This window comes from Pipistrellus kuhlii, unplaced genomic scaffold (assembly GCF_014108245.1).
Source record: "Pipistrellus kuhlii isolate mPipKuh1 unplaced genomic scaffold, mPipKuh1.p scaffold_m20_p_3, whole genome shotgun sequence".
In the NCBI taxonomy this organism is placed as follows: Eukaryota; Metazoa; Chordata; class Mammalia; order Chiroptera; family Vespertilionidae; genus Pipistrellus; species Pipistrellus kuhlii.
The window spans coordinates 11,001,174-11,020,182 of record NW_023425529.1 but is presented as its reverse complement, the minus strand read 5'-3'; the positions used below and the strand labels follow the sequence as shown (position 1 = coordinate 11,020,182).

General features: G+C 41.2%; 1 protein-coding gene across 4 annotated transcripts in view; it reads left to right on the top strand.

The window, feature by feature from the left end:
- SCYL2 (SCY1 like pseudokinase 2) overlaps window positions 1-8,171 on the top strand; it is a 55,290-nt gene extending 47,119 nt beyond the window's left edge. For all 4 annotated transcript variants that reach the window (XM_036455747.2, XM_036455745.2, XM_036455744.2 and 1 more), the window contains 4 exons: window positions 1,210-1,276; window positions 1,413-1,505; window positions 3,360-3,479; window positions 4,732-8,171. In XM_036455747.2, the coding sequence (XP_036311640.1) occupies window positions 1,210-1,276; window positions 1,413-1,505; window positions 3,360-3,479; window positions 4,732-5,376 (925 nt within the window). In that variant the 3' untranslated portion in view covers window positions 5,377-8,171. The remainder of the gene's footprint in view (window positions 1-1,209; window positions 1,277-1,412; window positions 1,506-3,359; window positions 3,480-4,731) is intronic.
- Window positions 8,172-19,009: the final 10,838 nt, after the last annotated feature.

Sequence of the window (19,009 nt, the reverse complement as noted above, 5' to 3'; positions counted from 1 at the left end):
ACCCAGGCTGTGGTATTTTGTGCAAGAGCCACACATAAGGGGCCAAAGAACCACATGTGGCTCCTGAGCTGTGGTTTGCCGACTGCTGCACTAGAGAATGCTAGTTTATTAAAATAAAATCTTTGCTGTATTCATTGCTCCAGGGGGAAAACACACACACACACACACACACACACACACACACACACACACACGGTTTTAGCATATTTGTTAAATTTTGACCATAAGCCAAAGACATCTGACAATCAGTAAAATTGATATCAATTATGAGCAAGGTTCCCAAATAGAAATTCTTTAGCTTCTACCCCAGTGTAAGATGAAGATTTATGTAAGTAAATACACAAGGTGTGTTGTAGAATGATGTGAAATAACCTTGTGTGCTCTAAGTGTTCTGTGATCTTCTATAATAGTAAAAGCATAATATGCTAATTAGACTGGATGTTCTTATGGACGAAGCCAGGGCTTCGAGGGAAGCCCAGGTCCCAGGTGCCAGAGGGAAGCCAGTGCCGGCATTGGGCCTCTAGTATAAATATGTATATTTATGATGTTTGATCAGTTGACTGTATAAACATAGAAATCCTGAAAAATAATTTTTAAAAATTTGTAACAGAAATTTTTAATATCTAGCATTTATACTTAAGGTATAAATGAAAATTATTTTTTCTTTTATTTTTTTTCTTTATTGATTAAGATCTTACATATGTGTTCTTATCCTCCCAATAACCCCCCCCCCCCTACACACACACACACACACACACACACACACACACACACATTCCCTTTTTCTTTTTCCAATATAAATCCTATCTTTTTTTTTTTCAAGATGTAGATCTGGTCTACATCACAATGATTATAGCATTTATTGTTAGAGTCAAACTTTTCCCATATTACATCTTATCTCTCAGTGTATAAACTGATGGTAAGAACCATGCTTGCCTGGTTTTAATACATTCTGAGTAAATTTTGCTGTAAATCTCAAATATTGAGTTAAAAAAAAAGACTTGTATACAAATGTTCATTTGGAGTTTAGGGCAAGCAGACATTACTACTAGTAAATAGTGAAAACTATTTATGACTCTTCTTAAAGAATGAAGTTGCATTTTCAGGGGTTCTAGTAAACTCCATGTAAATGAATTAATTTTAGCATGCATATTTCAAAAACATGCATTTCTTTTTATTACTTTGTTGTAATTATCAATTTTCCTACAGGTCTTTGGATATAGGAAATCAAAGGAATATTTCTGAAGAGACAAAAGTTACAAATGTTGGATCTCAGGTATGAAGATATTTAGATTAAGTTTTTGTAAAAGTGCTTCACAGTGTGCTTCATTTGGGGCTTTTGATCTTTAAGAAGTAAAATCACAATATGTTTTTATGTCATTTAAGCAGTTGACTTTTTTCTGTTTCATCAGATTGACAAAGTTTTTAACAACATTGGAACAGACCTTCTGACTGGTGGTGAATCAGAAAATAAAGAGGATGTGTTACAGAATAAACACAAAAGAGTAACTTTCTTTACTACTGTTCTTTTTATCATATATATATATATCTATACACATACACACACACACATATCTCCTATCTAATAAAAGAGTAATTTGCAAATTGACCATCACTCCCAACACACAAGATGGCCGCCCCCATGTGGTCAAAGATGGACACAAGATGGCTGCCAAAAGATGGCTGGCAGGGGAGAACAGTGGTGGGTAATCAGGCCAGCAGGGGAGGGCAGTTGCGGGGGGTGATCAGGCTGCAGGGGAAGGCAGTTGGGAGGGACTAAACCTGCAGGGGAGGGCAGTTGGTGATGACCAGGCCGGCAGGAGAGGGCTGTTAGGGACAGCCAGGCTGGCAAGTGAAGGCATTTAGGGGTGACCAGGTCAGCAGGGGAGGGCAGTTAGGAGTGACCAGGCCAGCAGGGGATGGCATTTATGGGCAATCGAACTGGCAGGGGAGCAGTTAGGCATCGATCAGGGGAGTGGTTAGGGGGTGATCAGGCTGTCAGGCATTAGCAGTTAGGGGCAATCAGGCAGGAAGGAGGGTGAGTGTTTGGGAGTTAGCAGTCCTGGATTGTGAGAGGGATGTCCAACTGCCCATTTAGGTCCGATCCTAGTGGGATCGGGACTAAAGCAGTCGGACATCCCTCGAGGGGTCCCAGATTGGAGAGGATGCAGGCTGGGCTGAGGGACCCCCCCATCACCCATGCACAGGGCCTCTGGTATTTTTTGTGTACACACACACACACACACACACAGTTTCCTGTAAACCGCAGACTTCTGTTGGGAAATAATGTTTAGCATCTTAATAAGAAACATTATTTTTATGAAATTTAAAAGTTAACAGTGGAATATGAGCTGACCTACGTTGAGAATAAACTGCTTATGATTTTTAGTTGCTTTATTACAACTTCCCACAGGGTAACATTTCTAGATTGCCTAACTCCTTTGTCTTTTCTGCTGTACTTGGTCAATGTCACACCCCTTGGTAAATTCTATGTCTTCTTTCTGCTTCTGATTTTGAGTACTAAACTATAAAATTATTTCCAATTGAAATATTGGTAGCATCCAGTATAAAATACTACTTCAATTTGGAATTTCTGCTGAGGGCAGTTTTCCTCTTCATTCAACAAATGAGAATACCTATGTGTGTAAAGCCATTGTGGCTTTTCAAAATTGTGTTTATAGTTTAGTAAGATTGAAAAACAAATGGACAAATGTCAAATTTGATGCAGGCATAGTGAAAGAAGCTGTTTACTTTTTCCTTTGCTTTTTTATGAATTCCTAAAATATTTTTGGAGTGAAATAGACTAAAGTTGAACAAAATCTTCTAATTTTGTAAAATGAAGTCACCTAATCATATTCTCATTGTAAAAATATGATTTAATGAATGTTCTTAAAACAATAATTGTTTTTATACTAGAAATATTTTAGCACAGATTCTGTAACTTTCTACCTAAAAATTATTTTTCTGTTTAAAGTTAATTCAAAATGTAACTTAACCTGTAGCAATCACCAATACATGAGTAGTTTGCACCAATACATGAGTAGTTTGCACCAATACATGGCTGCCAAAAGATGGCTGGCAGGGGAGAACAGTGGTGGGTAATCAGGCCAGCAGGGGAGGGCAGTTGAGGGTGATCAGGCTGCAGGGAAGGGCAGTTGGGAGGGACCAAACCTGCAGGGGAGGGCAGTTGGTGATGACCAGGCCGGCAGGAGAGGGCTGTTAGGTAGAAAGTTACAGAATCTGTGCAAACTATTTGGTATTGTCAAACATACCAAGACTTGCTTTACAAAAAAATCTTCTGTTTTATTAATAGAATTATGAAGTTGTCAGTTAATTTTTTTGTTTTGTTTTGTTTTAAGGCATCACTTACACTTGAAGAAAAACAAAAATTAGCAAAAGAACAGGAGCAGGCACAGAAGTTGAAAAGTCAGCAGCCTCTTAAACCCCAAGTACATGCACCTATTGCTCCAGTGAAACAGGTCAGAGTTCATTTGTTTTTTTAAAAGCATACACTACTCTTAGAGAGTAAGGTAATGTAGAATTTAATCTGCTTATTGGGGTTTGTATAAAAAGGTATTGTAAATAATACTTTATTTAATATTCAGTTTTGAGACGTATGGGTATAAAGGATTTTCCAACAACCCCTCAATACCCTACATGGTGGATAATGTTTTGTATGCTTGTTACCAATAAAGAGGAAGCTAGATGAAAGGAGGTTTTTTTTGTTTTTTTTTTAATATTAAGTCCTTTGGTACTAATTAAACACTGTTCACTTTGAAATGATCAGTAATATAATATGCATTTATATATTTTTGACTAAAAAAATAATTTTCAAATTTTGGTGTTTCAATTGTAGTTGGGCTTGTAACTTGGTTTAGGAAAACTTTTTATGTATTTCCTGACCAGGAATTATTTCCTACTATTTTCTAGGCAGTGTTATATAGGTGCTGGTACTGTGCAGTGATTAAAGTCCCTGCTTGTAAAGAGTGTACATTCCTTACTGGTTTCAGAAATAACTTTTTCTTCAAAGATTTCTTTAAGTTATTTTTTTGTTATCTTTTAATCTCTAAAATTTTGGAAAACATTTTAGTGCGTCAACATGCAAAATCCAGAATATTAAAAAAATATATTTTATTGATTTCAGAGAGGAAGGGAGAAGAAGAGAGAGATAGAAACAACAGTGATAGGAGAGAATAAATGGTTGGCTGCCTCCTGCACTGCTCACACTGGGGGCCAAGCCTGCAACCCAGGCATATGCCCTTGACCTGAATTGAACCTGAGACCCTTCAGTCCACAGACTGACGCTCTTTCCACTGAGCCAAACTGGCTAGGACCAGAATATTTTTAAATTATGTAATATTAAAGAAAAGAAATTTTCACAAAGTTTTGATAGAGTTCAAAATATAAAAATAATAAAGCATCCATTTTTGATATAAAGATTTACTAATGAGAAGACTACAGTTCTCTTTTGGGAAAGGTGGGGAAAACAACAATTCATTTGAATTCAAAATTAGTGTTCCTTATCAGCAAATTGACTACAAATGTTCATCTGTGAAAAAACAAAAATATGTATTGATAGGTTGGATTTGGTCTGTGGCATGGTTTGCTAACTTGGTGTAGACTGTTGAGCTTAGTTTTAACTTGTCCTTTATAATATAATCTATCAAATGTTTATTAATTTAAAGTAATTTATAATTCTTGGAGATGAAGTAATTCCCTCATATTTTTCAGACTAAGGACTTGACAGACACATTGATGGATAATATGTCATCTTTGACCAGCCTGTCTGTTAGTACCACTAAAAGTTCTGCTTCAAGTACCTTCACTTCTGTTCCTTCCATGGGCCTTGGCATGATGTTTTCTGCACCAGTTGATAATACAAAGAGAAATTTGACAAATGGCCTAAATGCTAACATGGGCTTTCAGACCTCAGGATTCAACATGCCGGTTAATACAAACCAGAACTTCTTCAGCAGTCCAAGCACACCTGGCGTGACCACGATGACAATGGGAACACCTCCCGCTTTGCCAAACTTCAATGCTGTGGGGGTTCCTCCTGCTGGTGCAAAGCAGACTCAGCAAAGACCCCCAGATATGTCTGCTCTTAATAATCTCTTTGGCCCTCAGAAACCCAAAGTTAGCATGAACCAGTTATCACAACAGAAACCGAATCAGTGGCTTAATCAGTTTGCACCTCCTCAAGGGTCTCCAGGTATGGGCACTTCAGTAATGGGAACCCAAATGAACATGATGGGACAGTCCGCCTTTGGTATGCAAGCCAATCCTTTCTTTAACCCACAGAACTTTGCACAGCCACCAACTACTATGAACAGTAGCAGTTCAGCTAGCAATGATTTAAAAGATCTATTTGGGTGATGTGTATTGCTCCTATTTTTAAAGGATTCAATTTTAATCATGTGTGAACTGATTTACATCTTTATATAGTTGGCTTGGAGAAACTATTTCTGTGGGAAAATGAATGGTTCTAAGATAGAAAACACCTGTTTCTATGCCAGCATAGTGGTTGTATGGACTCCTCTAACAGTAGAGTTTTTTAAAGCATTGAGGAATTTTTTCCCTCTTACCATATTCTCTTCGGGTTTTTTAAAGACCCAACCTGTACCAATCTCAAAGAGAAGATACCTGAGTACCTTGAATAGCAAAATTTTTTAATCAAATGTTTATTTTGCTTGTAAATCTTGTTATTTTAAAAAATTGAGTTGATGGTAATTGCAAGTTTTACCTATTAAATACTATATGGTACATAGTCTGCCTTCACAAGTCATTAGTCTTCATTTTAATATGTGAAAAATCTTGATGCTGTGTTGATTTGTGTGCACTTAGTATGACTGAGTGAGAAAATAATAAGCATAATGAGAAAAGGATCATTACTTTTTCCAATCTTATTTACTTCTCAGATGAACTAATGTTTTAGTACAAAAGACCGAGCAAATACTGCAAAATTTGACTTAATATTGATTTCATTGGTTCAAACTAAAGGCATTATTAACCACCTTAAATGCAAATTAATCATTGTAAATTATATTTTAGCATGGTCTGCCTCAAATAGTAATGTATTTTTCTGCATTTCCTTGGATATATTTAGAATCACTTTTTCCTATGGTGTCCAGACAGGAGAGGTATGTACTGATTTGTGCATATATTTGACAAAGCTCCCTAATGTGATTTCTCTGACTATTGCCTTTATATTTCACTTGAATTCAAAATTCCGAGATTGCGATATATATGAATTGCATTTTCAAAAGGAGATTTGTAAGAATTAAATTATATTTAATGAGTAAACATTTGAGATTTCTGCTGTATTGTTTCAAATGTAATAAACTTTACTTCTATAAAAATGAGCAGTTGTATCTTCTGGCTACCAAGAGATTAATTTTGAGTTTACCATGATAAAGTGTGACCTCATCAATTACTACAACTGAAGTTTACTCCTTTTCTAGGAATTTCAGAAACCTCTTATTTGAAAGTTATAAATAGATATTTTTAGAAGGAAAGAATAAATTCTTCTAACAGGAAACATGCTTTATTTTTCAAAACCTTTCTCTGATGTTTTTCTTTGATTTGCTGATTATTCATTCAATCACAGGTGGAGCCGTATGTTATAAATGTTATTTTTATTTCGTTAAATTATATTCTGCCATTATATGAAAACTTTAAAGTCATCTTTCAGATGAATATATATGTATTATAGTTACTACCATAGAGTTTGTGGTTTTTAAATATGAGACCAGCAATTCTTTAAAATAAATCATATGCTATTTAGTGTGCTGATACTGTTTTCATTCAAATACATATGTATACACATACTAAATATATCATTGACCAGACAGTACTTGATTATAAAGTGATGGTAATAGTGATAGTGGCATTCAGTAAGAGCATAACTTAAAAAAATAAAAAAATCAGCACCTGGCCAGTGTTGCTCAGTGGTTGGGCATCTACCCATGAACCAGGGAGGTCACCTTTCGATTTTCAGTCAGGGCACACGCCTGGGTTGTGGACACAGTACCCAATAGGGGGCGTGCAGGAGGCAGCCAATCAGTGATTGATGGTCTCTCATCATTGTTGTTTCTGTCACTCTGTCCCTCTCTCTGAAATCAATAAAAACATTTTTAAAAAAGTCAGCTTTATATTGGGGTTCTGTATGAGCTGTGTTTTGTTACATGGTTTTAGAAAAAGGACTCAAATTCTGAAAAAACAGCCAAGAAATAAAAAGCAGTAGGAAGATCAAGTGTTTTGTCAAATACATTCACCTTGACCAGATTATGTCTTGTTTGTAACACAATATTTCTCTTGAGAAAAGTTTACATATGGAATAACATTGCTTAATGTTAAGAGTTTTTCTTTGTAACAATTTACTAGTCACTGTTTATTAGGAAATTGCTTTTTATTTTGTAAAATACCTTGATGTCAGTGTGTTGAACTTTTAGTTAGAAGGAAAGCTTAATGTATTGTAATAACATATACTTTGAACTTGTAAGTATGAAATAGATTACTTGAAAAATTATATGTAATTCTTACATCTTGAAATTTGCTCATTTATTGAGGTAACGGTGCTACATCTGTAGAAAATAATTTCCCTACACTTTATTTTCTTGAAGGTATTTTATTTAAATCATTTCCATCAATTGAACTGTTACCATTGCCTTTTTCTGTTGAGAAATAGCCTCTGAAAAAGTTCTATATTTAGACTTTTATTTGTGTGAACAGAATTTTCAAAGTACTAGATCACCTTGAAAATTATTTCAGATATTGACAGCATTTAAGGTTTTTTTTTTTGCTTAGAGTAGATAAATTGGTAAGTTAAAAAGCACCTGTAGACAAAAATTACAAGGAAGATTCCCTTTTGTTTGAACCGGCTCTTCTAATGCTGAAGTGTGTGATATATGTAGAAGATGTACAAAGGAAATGGAAATAGACCATGCACTTGGTTGGGTTTGATTTGTTTGTTTTTGTTTTTATGTTGGAATGCTTATAACCCTTCTTTTCACCTGAATAAGTTAAAGGGAAGTAGTTTTTTGTTATGTTGTCTTTTTAACCTGTAAAATACCTCACATGATTGCTTTTACATATTAAAGGAAAAGATATATGTGAAGGCACCTGAGAGCAAACACAGAGTATGCACCAAATAAATGTTAGCTTTGATAAAACTTTCCATATAAGTGGTGATTTCATGCTTTGTGATTTACTGGTCTTGAAATAGTTTGAATTCTTATTGATCTGTTTTGTTATAAAATTATTACATAGGAATTTAAAAGATTACATCAATGGTTTTCAAACTAACTGACATTCACTAAGAAATATTATAGCCGAAACTGGTTTGGCTCAGTGGATAGAGCGTCAGACTGCGGACTGAAAGGTCCCAGATTCGATTCTGGTCAAGGGCATGTACCTTGGTTGCGGGCACATCTCTGGTGGGGGAAGGTGGGGCGTGGAGGAGGCAGCTGGTCGATGTTTCTCTCCCATTGATGTTTCTAACTTTCTATCCTACCTTCCTCTCTGTTAAAAATCAATAAAATATATTAAAAAAAAGGAAATACAATGCAAACCAGTATATATGGCTGGTGTTTGCTAGGAAATTGAGTATTGACCTATGAACCAGGAGGTAGCCAATCAATGATTCTCTTTCAACATTGATGTTTCTAGCTCTCCTCATTTCCTCTCTGAAATCTATTGTATATATCCTATTCAATAAAGAGGGAATATGCAAATTGACCATCATGCCGTCACAAAGATAGCGGCACCCATAGCCACAAGATGGCAGCACCCAGTCCCCTCAGCTCCACCAGAATCCCACAGTCCTTTCAGCCCAGGTGGGGGAGTGGCAGGTGCACAGTGCGGCCAAACCCACCCTCAGCCCCACAGCCGCCCAGGACCAGCCCGAGGCATGGGTCAGCCTGAGGCACAGGCAAGCCTTGGATGTCGGCTGCCCAGCCATCTCAGGCTAGCCTGAGGTGCAGGCAAGCATAGGGTGTAGGCTGCCCAACTGCTCTGGGTGGGCCTGAGGTGCAGGCGAGCCTTGGATGGCAGCTGCCCCGTCACCCAGAGTCACCCGAGGTTCATGTAACCAGAGCCGGTTGAGGCTTGTGCTGCCGGCAGTGGCAGCAGCAGAGGTGTGATGGGGGTGTCACTTTCCCCTGATCACTGGGTCACTGCCCCTGAGGGCTCCCACACTGTGAGAGGGGCCAGGCTGGGCTGTGGGATCTCCCCTCAGTTGCATGCATTTTGATGCACCAGGCTTCTCTCTACATATATATCTAAAACAAGTTTCAAAAAATGTCTTGAATTTTTAATTCTATTAGAAAGAAAGCTGGTTACAATCTCAAAGAATTTCATGTTGCATTTTGAATAGAAGTGAAATAATTCAGCCCTAACTTTCTCTAAGCAGATGTAGAAACAGGGCCAGAGGTTTACATGTTTCCCAAGTTGGTCAGAGCCAGGAAGAGAAGCTAGATGGTCTCCTAATCTGCAGTCCCACCACTCTGCCATGTTGCATCCTTTATGTCCTTTACCGTGTGAATTCTTCTGGAGTTGCCTTTGTTGAAACTTTTTGTGGCAAGTATGTGTTCATTGCAAATTGGCTTTGAAGAGGGAAATGACAGGACAAATGTTTAGTCAGTTTGCCTGTGGGCTGTTTCTCTGAATTGTAGGTGAGGAGGGCTGGGGAGCCGGGTCAACAGTGCTTGCAGCATGCATCAGAATTAAAGCATGTAACCCCGAGGAGGAGGTGCACTACAAACAGCCATCTCACCAACTGGAGTTTGTTGGGAACTAGAAACATTGTCCAAAGCTACTGGGGGAGCATTTAATACGTGGGGTACAAGCCATACATGTAATTTCCTAGTGACTACATTTAAAAAAATAGGCAGAATTAATGTTCATAATATTTAACATGACTAGAGCCAAAATAGCATTTTATCATGGAATTGATATAAAATTTAATGAGATATTTGACATTTACCATATATCTTTGAAATATAGTATCTATTGGGTTTGCACTTAGCGCAACTCAGTTCAGGCTAGTCACAGTTAAGTATTCAGTAGCCAACGAGTAGCTATTGCATTAGTGTAGAATAGATCCATGGTCGGCAAACTCATTAGTCAACAGAGCAAAATATCAACAGTACAACGATTGAAATTTCTTTTGAGAGCCAAATTTTTAAAAACTTCTTCTAATACCACTTCTTCAAAATAGACTCACCTAGACCGTGGTATTTTGTGGAAGAGCCACACTCACGGGGCCAAAGAGCCGCATATGGCTCGCGAGCCACAGTTTGCCGACCACGGGTGTAGGTTATATGGAAGCTAAGTAGCCAAAAGACTGAACTATGGCCATTACCACTTACTGTCTTCCAGCTCCAAATCCTTCCTTGGCCCTGCCTTGTAAAATTGGAGCAGGGCCCTAGAGAGGCGTCTGCTTTGCCAGCTTGCAGAGTGGTACCTCCTGGGTAGGGGGCCTGAGGTGGCGCTGCTGAGCAGTAGCTGCCAGAACACACTTCGCCCTGGGCTCCTCCTCATTTCCATTCGTAGGAGCCCCGTGGCCCCAGCAGAGGAGCTCCAGCTAATGGCACTCAGTGCACACCTGCCAACCCTGCCCCCGAGGTGCAGATCCTCCCCAGGGGCTACTTCTGTGGCACCTGGCCCTCCCTCAGGAACTGTCCTCTGTGGGCCACTCCCTCCACAAGCTCCTTCAGCACTGGCAGGCTGTGCTCCCGTGAGGCCTTCCCTAGCACCCAGCCGGGGCGTGGTGAGGAGCCTCTCCTAGTCTTCAGTTCCTTCATGTTTTCACTTTTGGCTTAGAGATAGAGCTGTGTGTGTGTTTTTTTTTTAGTTTTTTTTTTTTTTGCTTTTAATATATTTTGTTGATTTTTCACAGAGAGGAAGAGAGAGGAATAGAGAGTTAGAAACATCGAGAGAGAGTCATCGATCAGCTGCCTCTTGCACATCCCCCACTGGGGATGTGCCCGCAACCAATGTACATGCCCTTGACTGGAATCGAACCCGGGACCTTTCAGTCCGCAGACCGACGCTCTATCCACTGAGCCAAATCAGTTTTGGCTGAGCTGGGGTTTTTGTTTGTTTTTGCAACTGTTCTGGACTCTCCTTAGAGTCCTATTCTTTTGAAACACGGAAATCAAATTGAAACGCGTGGTTTTCCTCCGGGCAGGATGCGAAGGTGATTTCTTTCCAGGGTCCTTGTCCAGGTGGATTCGAAGAATGAAGCCACGGACAAAAGGTGGTATAGGAAAAGGTGGGAACTTATGGGGAAACCAGCACAGACTCCCAGGTGGGGAGGGGGTTCCAAAGGGGTAGTCCACTAAGCCCCCTTTTCCTAAGGTCTATAAAGGCTGCAGTTCCTTGTGTCCTGATACTCTTCTCTGATTGGTCACTATAGCAGCTTCAGAGCTCAAACCCCACGTGGGGCCCTAGCTGGTTTGGCTCAGTGGATAGAGCGTGGGCCTGTGGACTGAAGGTTAATAAACTGGGTTAGAGTCCAGTCAAAGGCACATGCCCGGTTTGCAAGCTCGATCCCTAGTAGAGAGCGTGCAGGAGGCAGCTGATCAATGATTCTCATTGATGTTTCTAATTTTTCCTCTTCCTTCTCTGAAGTCAATTTTATATATATATTATAACACACACACACACCCACACACACACACACACACACACACACACACACACATCCCACGTGGGGCCCTTCTTTTTCTCCTCTTATGGTAGAATTCTCTATTTCCTGTGAAAATCTGTTTTCCTCTTTCTCTCTGCTGTTTTTCTCCTGGTGGCTTTTCCCTTTTCTCCTGTGAATGGGTGTCTCCTTTCCCCTTAGACTGGCGTCTTTAGTTCTCTGTGAATATATGCCTTTTCCCAGTTCCAAGTCCCAAGCCAACTGTGCCTCCCTTCCCCATGGACCCCCTAATTCCTAAAACCCTAAACCTGCCTATTTTACCCCTAAAAACTCTCTTCACTTTTAAGTAATCACCTATGAATTAATTATTTTGTTAAAATGGCCCTGTTCAAGGATCTTGTGTGATTTTTGTCTCCTGACTTCACTCTCTGATATACTCCTGAATTCGCTAAGCCATTTTATTTTATTTTAAAAAATATTTTTATTGATTTCAGAGAGGAAGGGAGAAGGAGAGATGGAAACATCAATGATGAGAATCATTGATCGGCTGCTTCCTGCACACCCAAGCTGGGGATAGAGCCGAAACCCGGGCATGTGTCCTGCCGGAATCAGACTGTGAGCTTCTGATTCATACTTTGATGCTCAACCACTGAGTCATGCCAGACAAGCTGCTAAACCATTTTAAACCAGGGCTACATGGTATGTCCTTATGCTGCTAGGAAAAGCCATTTGTGAGTTATATATGCCTAGCCTATATTAACAAATTTCCTTTTTAAATTTAAATTTAAATTTTTTTTTTATTGTTTGAAGCATTACAAATAGTAGTACATGTCTCCTTTCCCCCACTTGACCTCCCCCCAGCCTCCTACCCACAACTTTTCTTTCTTAAAAGAGTTCTTTTAAAATGTGTCTGAGATGGAAATATGTTTAGCTAATTTAATTATACCCTAGTTAATGCAGCTCCAAATATATACATATATAATTTTATTTTATTTTTTTTCTTCTTTTTGTACATGTTCCTTTGTGAGATGGCCTAGATTGTTAGGAAAGCTAGTGTTTGACTTTCATGTAAAAGTAAATGAGGTGGGGATACAGACTGGTACAGCCACTGTGGAGAACAGTATGGAGTTTCTTCAAAAAATTAAAAATGGAACCCCCATTTGACCCAGCGATCCCACTTCTAGGAATAAGGCCTAAGAAAGCCAAAACACTCATCAGAAAGAATATATGCACCTCGAAGTTCATAGCAGCACAATTTACCACAGCTGAGATTTAGAAACAACCTAAGTGCCCATCAGCAGATGAGTGGGTAAAGAAACTGGTACATCTACACAATGGGATACTATCTGGCAATAAAAAAGAACTCTTACCTCTTGCAACAGCATGGATGGACCCGGAGAGTACTATGCTTAGTGAAATAAGCCAATTAGAGAAAGGTAAGTATCACATGATCTCACTCATATGTGGAATCTAATGAACTAAATAAACTGATGATCAAAATTGACCCAGAGGCATGAGCAGACAGTTGAAACTTAGTGGGAAGACAGGGGAGGGTGGGTGGAAAGAGAGCAACCAATGAATATATCCATAATCCAAGGACACAAACAAGGGGATGGTGAGGACCTGGGAGATAGGGGGCTGGGAGTGGGCTTGGAGAGGATAATGGAGGAAAAAGGAGGACCTATTATATGTTATATTTTCAACAATAAAGATTGAAAAAAAGGGGGAGGAGGAAATGAGCCCTGGCTGGGTTCTCAGTGGTTAGAGCATCTGCCTACAGACCTAAGGGTCATAGGTTTAATTCCCGGTCAAGGGCATGTACCTGGCTGCAGGTTCGATCCCTGGCCCCACGTGTGGGAGGCAACCAATCGACGTCTCACATTTGATGTTTCTCTTTCTTTCCCCCTACCTCTTCCCTTCCCTTCCATGCTTTAACAACAACAACAACAACAAAAATAAATGAGATTGAGACTCGAATGTCTAGAATTTGAATGTAGGAATCAACATTCATACAGTCTATTCCAAGTCTGTTCTTAAAGCTGCCAGTCTTTGTAAATGCAGTGGTCAAACGGGTACCTCCCCTAGCATTACTTAAGTATTTCTATTTTTCAAAAACAAGTGAAAAAATAGGCTTTGGGCTTGGCGCTGTGAGATTCATGGGTCACAAATAGTAATGGGAAACAGGCCTTACCCCTCAGGGAATTTGTGCTGTGGTTATAAAGGTGGCCGGGTAGGCAGGCAGATACAGGACAGTGTGACACGTGCCGAGACACCCCACCTAGACCGGGCGTCTTCAGAGGAGATGGGGCCTGAGCTCGGCTTTTGCGTGGAGCCTTTCTAAAGTTGCTTTTGATGCTATCGCATGATTACCTAGGGATCACATTTTCCCAAAATTAAACAGGTCATACTGGGGAGGAGGTCCAGCAGGTAAACTCCCAAGGCCCTTTTAAATTCTGAGATTATATGAAAAGCACTTAAATTATGGCGGCAAGTTTGGTCAGATGATTTGATTACCAGGAAAAGTGCAATTAAAAACATTTGCTTGAACATTAGCTGCTTAAAATATTTCCTATTAAGCCAGGACGACGGCCAGGCAAGGAACAAAATAAGTGAGTGTAGTATTATTTTAGAGCTAATAATTTATGCCTCATTGAACATTTCAGAAATGTAAGAATCCACACTTATGGGCTCCATAAAGGTACACCGAACAGCCAACCTATACACCATGGGGGACGGGGTGTGTGTGTGTGTAAATGCCTGGCATAAATGTATTTAGTCTATGAACTACCAGAAGATGTCACTGTGTCCCAGGTAATGGTCCATCTATTGGTCCCTTTTCAGGTACATTTTTTTTTTTCCACATGGATAGGTTATGACAGATTGATGAGAATATCTGGCTTCTAGAATTTAAATGAAAAGAAGGATAGGGCCTTATAACAAATATTTGTTGAAAGTGTGTAGGTTGGTTTTATCTTAATTCTTTTTTTTTTTTTTTGTAAATTAATCCTCACCCAAGGATATTTTTCCATTGATTGGAAGGGACGGGGAGAAACAGAGAGAAACATTGATGTGAGCGAGAGATATATCAATTGGTTGCCTCCCACATGAGCCTGACCAGGCCATGGATCTAGTCTGTAACTGAGGTACATGCCCTTGACTGGAATTGAACCTGGGACCTTTCAGTCTATGTGCCAGCGCTCTATCCACTGAGCCAAACTGGCTACGGCTCAACTTAATTCTTTTTTTTTAAATATTTTATTGATTTTTTACAGAGAGGAAGGGAGAGAGATAGAGAGCCAGAAACATCGATGAGAGAGAAACATCGACCAGCTGCCTCTTGCACACTCCCTACCGGGGATGTGCCCGCAACCAATGTACATGCTCTTGACCGGAATCAAACCTGGGACCTTTCAGTCCGCAGACCGACACTCTACCACTGAGCCAAACCGGTTTCGGCTCAACTTAATTCTTGATGCCCTGAATGTGTGCCCTGTTCACTGCTTTATGTATTGAAATTATCTGGATACTCTGCGTTTCAGCTGCACTTTTAAGAAGAGTGAAGGTGATGAGAAATTTTCCAAAATACACTCTGATCTTGACTTTCTCCCACAGTTTTAGGTTGCTTTATTATGATGCAACTCTATTGATGACATTAGCAGAAATTCGAGGATATTTTGGCCTTGGACACAACCTAAGGTAGCCTTGAATCTTTTTTTTTTTTTTTTTTTTTTTCAAGACACCATTTATGGCATGGGAAAGTGTTTCCATGCCATAATAATACTGGGTGAAACGAACCAGTATTTCCCCAATTACAAATAGGGACTTCTGACTCAAGTTCACACCCGGGAAATGAAGCAGAGGTGGGATATGGACCCAGGAAGTCTAGCAATAACAGAGTTGTACTCTTAACCTATAGAACTGTTGGTAGTTGAAACAACATAAAGCCAGACTTTTCAGAACTGAAGGTCATGTTATTCATGTATTCATTTGGGCCTTCCGTGAGGGCCGGGTGTGTGGCAGGCCCTCTTGAGGCACTGGTGATAATGGTTGACTGTGCTAATCCCCTGAAGAAACCAACCAACCAGGAAATGAATGAGTCCATCAGTGTGATAAGTGCCACATATGGAGCAGAGGCATGTTGGTGGAAAAGCAAAGCAGTGCAGCCAATCTGGAAAATAATTTGGCAGTTACTTTTTTCCTTCCTTCCTTCCTTCCTTCCTTCCTTCCTTCCTTCCTTCCTTCCTTTCTTTCTTTCTTTCTTTCTTTCTTTCTTTCTTTCTTTCTTTCTTTCTTTCTTTTTTTTTTAATATTCTGTTTTTAGAGCCATTGGATTTTTAAAAATCTATAAATTTTATTGATTTTAGAGAGAAAGGGAGAGGGAGAGAGAGAGAGATAGAAACATCAATGATGAAAGAGAATCATTGATTGGCTGCTTCCTGCACGCCCCCTACTGGGGACTGTGCCCTTGGCTGGTATTGAACCCGGGGCCCTTCAGTCCACAGGCTGACGCTCTATCCACTGAGCAAAGCCAGCTAGGGCAAATTTGGCAGTTTCTTAAAAAGTTAATGGACTTACCATATGATTTAGCAATTGCTCTCCTAAAAAATGAAAGGATATGTTCACACAAGGACTTGCACAGGAATGTTCTTAACAGTTTATTTATAACTAGAGGCCCCGTGCATGAGAATTCGTGCACTCATGGGGGTCCCTCAGCCTGGCCTGCACCTCCTCACAGTCCAGGAGCCCTCAAGAGATGTCCTACTGAAGGTTTGGGCCTGCTCCCCCTGGAGAGCGGACCTCTGTCGAAGGCAACCAGGCTGGCCAGTCAGGAGAATGCCCTGCCCTCCATCTCCCCCCTCCATCGCCCCTCTGCTTCTGCTGGTTGCCAGTGCCTTCCCCTGCCCCTCCCCCCCATCACCATCCCCTCTCCCTGCCCGCTGGCACTCACCTTGGCTGCCCCTCTCTCTGCCTGCTGGCACTCACCTTGGCTGGCCTGGTGCTGCCTGCTCACAGACCCGCTCCTCACCCCCCCCCCCCCCCAACTGGTTGTTCAGCCATTTGGTCGATTTGCATATTACATCTTTATTATATAGGATAGCCATAAATTGGAAACAACTTAAATGTCCATCAGCAGCTCAGTGGATAAGCACAATGCCGTATGTCCATACAATAAACTATTCCACTGAGAAGAGAAAAAGAAGGAAGACACTACTGATATAAGCTGCTACAAGGACAGACCTCAAAAATCATTATCCTAAGTGAAAGGAGCCAGACACAAGAGATTGTCTGATCTCATTTATATGAAATTGCTAGAAAAGGCAACTCTGTAGAGACAGAAAGTAGCTGGATGGTTGCCTGGGGCAATGTGGGGGATGGGAGCCAGGATTAATAATGAATATGAGGATTTCATTAAGGTGATAGAAATGTCCCATCTATTTTGTGCTTTACGGTGATGCTTGCACCACTTGGTCAATTTATGAAAAACCAATTGTTCACTTGAAAAGGGTGAAGTCCATGATATATAAAATAGACCTCATAAAGTCAGAGGAGGTAGTTGGGGAGGGGAAGGGTGGAGAGGGAGGAAAGAGAGAGGAGAGGGGAGAACTGAGAATATGGGGAATAAGAAAGAGAGCAGAGTTGGCTGGAGCCAGGCTGTTTGGATCTGAAATCTTTTTTTTTTTTTTAAATATATTTTATTGATTTTTTACAGAGAGGAAGGGAGAGAGATAGAGAGCTAGAAACATCGATGAGAGAGAAACATCGACCAGCTGCCTCCTGCACACCCCCTACCGGGGACGTGCCCGCAACCAACGTACATGCCCCTGACCGGAATCGAACCTGGGATCTTTCAGTCCGCAGACTGACACTCTATCCACTGAGCCAAACCGGTTTCGGCTGCATCTGAAATCTCTTAACTCTACTTTCCTGTCAGTAAAGTTGGGGAAAATAAATTACTAACCACAAAGCAGTGTTAGGAGGACTATGACAATACACCAAGAGTGCTTATTAACCCAGAGTTTGCACCAGAGAGCTCAATACATATTGCCCATCATCATAATAGTTGTCATTGGTAGTACCATAGTATTTAATCTACCAAGCATCCAGCTCTGGTTTAGATCAGTTTAATTCAAATCTTGGAGAAGGGTTGGACCGTGGCGTGCAGAGGGCAGCAGCTGGTCCTGCGGAAATGACTCCTGAGGAACCTGAGACCCAAAGCTTGGGGGTCTTTGGGCATGTGGAGGCCGGGGGATGGGAGCACTGGAGCTTTGGGAGCACAAGGCCATTTCTTCATGGCAGCACCGTTTATGGAGGCGTCACCCTGCCTCCCACCCATGTGTGATATGGTAACCCCAATCCAGCAAGATTTACGCTACACGCTACATGCCAGGTCCTATGGGGCAAAGGAGGGCGGGCCTTGTCCATGAGCGTCTCTAGAGGAGGTGATGCCTCGCTGAGACGCAAGAATCCCTTGATGTTCCCCAGATGGGGGGTGAGGAGAGCTCCCCAGGCAGGGAGGACAGCTTGAGGGATGAATAGGGAGCTTGCTGAATTCAAGGAAGTCTGATATGAAGAACGGAGTGACAGGCATCAAGGCCGGGGTCCCCCGTGGAGGGCCTTGTGCGCTGTGATAAAGAACTTGGGCTTCTCTCGGGCACAGTGAGGGCCAGGGAAGCATTCTAAGCAGGTCCAAGGCCAGCTCCGGGCTCTTCCATCAGATGTGCCCAGCGGCACCGTGGGGGACCATGCTCTGTTGATGAGGAGCCAAGAAAAGCCCTCCTAGATGTCTGGGGCAAGTGTTTTGCATTTATCCTCCTCAAGAATAAACATTCCTGCCAAAATCAGTTTGGCTCAATGGATAGAGCGTCGGCCTGCGGACGGAAAGGTCCCAGGTTCGATTCTGGTCAAGGGCATGTACATTGGTTGCGCGCACATCCCCAGTAGCGGGTGTTCAGGAGGCAGCTGATCGGCCATTCTCTCTCATCGATGTTTCTAACTCTCTATCCCTCTCTCTTCCTCTCTGTAAAAAAAAAAAAAAAATCAATAAAATATATATATATTTTAAAAAAGAATAAACATTTTTGCAAGGACCACATGCAAGGACAGGGGCTGACACACTGTCTCATGGCTCGCATGAGGGGCCTCAGAGGCATACTGTGGTGGCCGAGAGAGCCCGTCTGCAGGGCCAGGTCTCGGAAAAGCAGGGGACTTGTCCATGTTTCATCCACTCCATCCTGGGTGCCTGCCAGGCCGAGAGCCCATTCATAAGCCCCAGCTGTGGGGGCAGGTATTGTGCTCGTTACTATAGCATCACCTTGGAACGGATCACTCAGTGATCACAGCCAAGCCGGGGGAGGCGCAGGG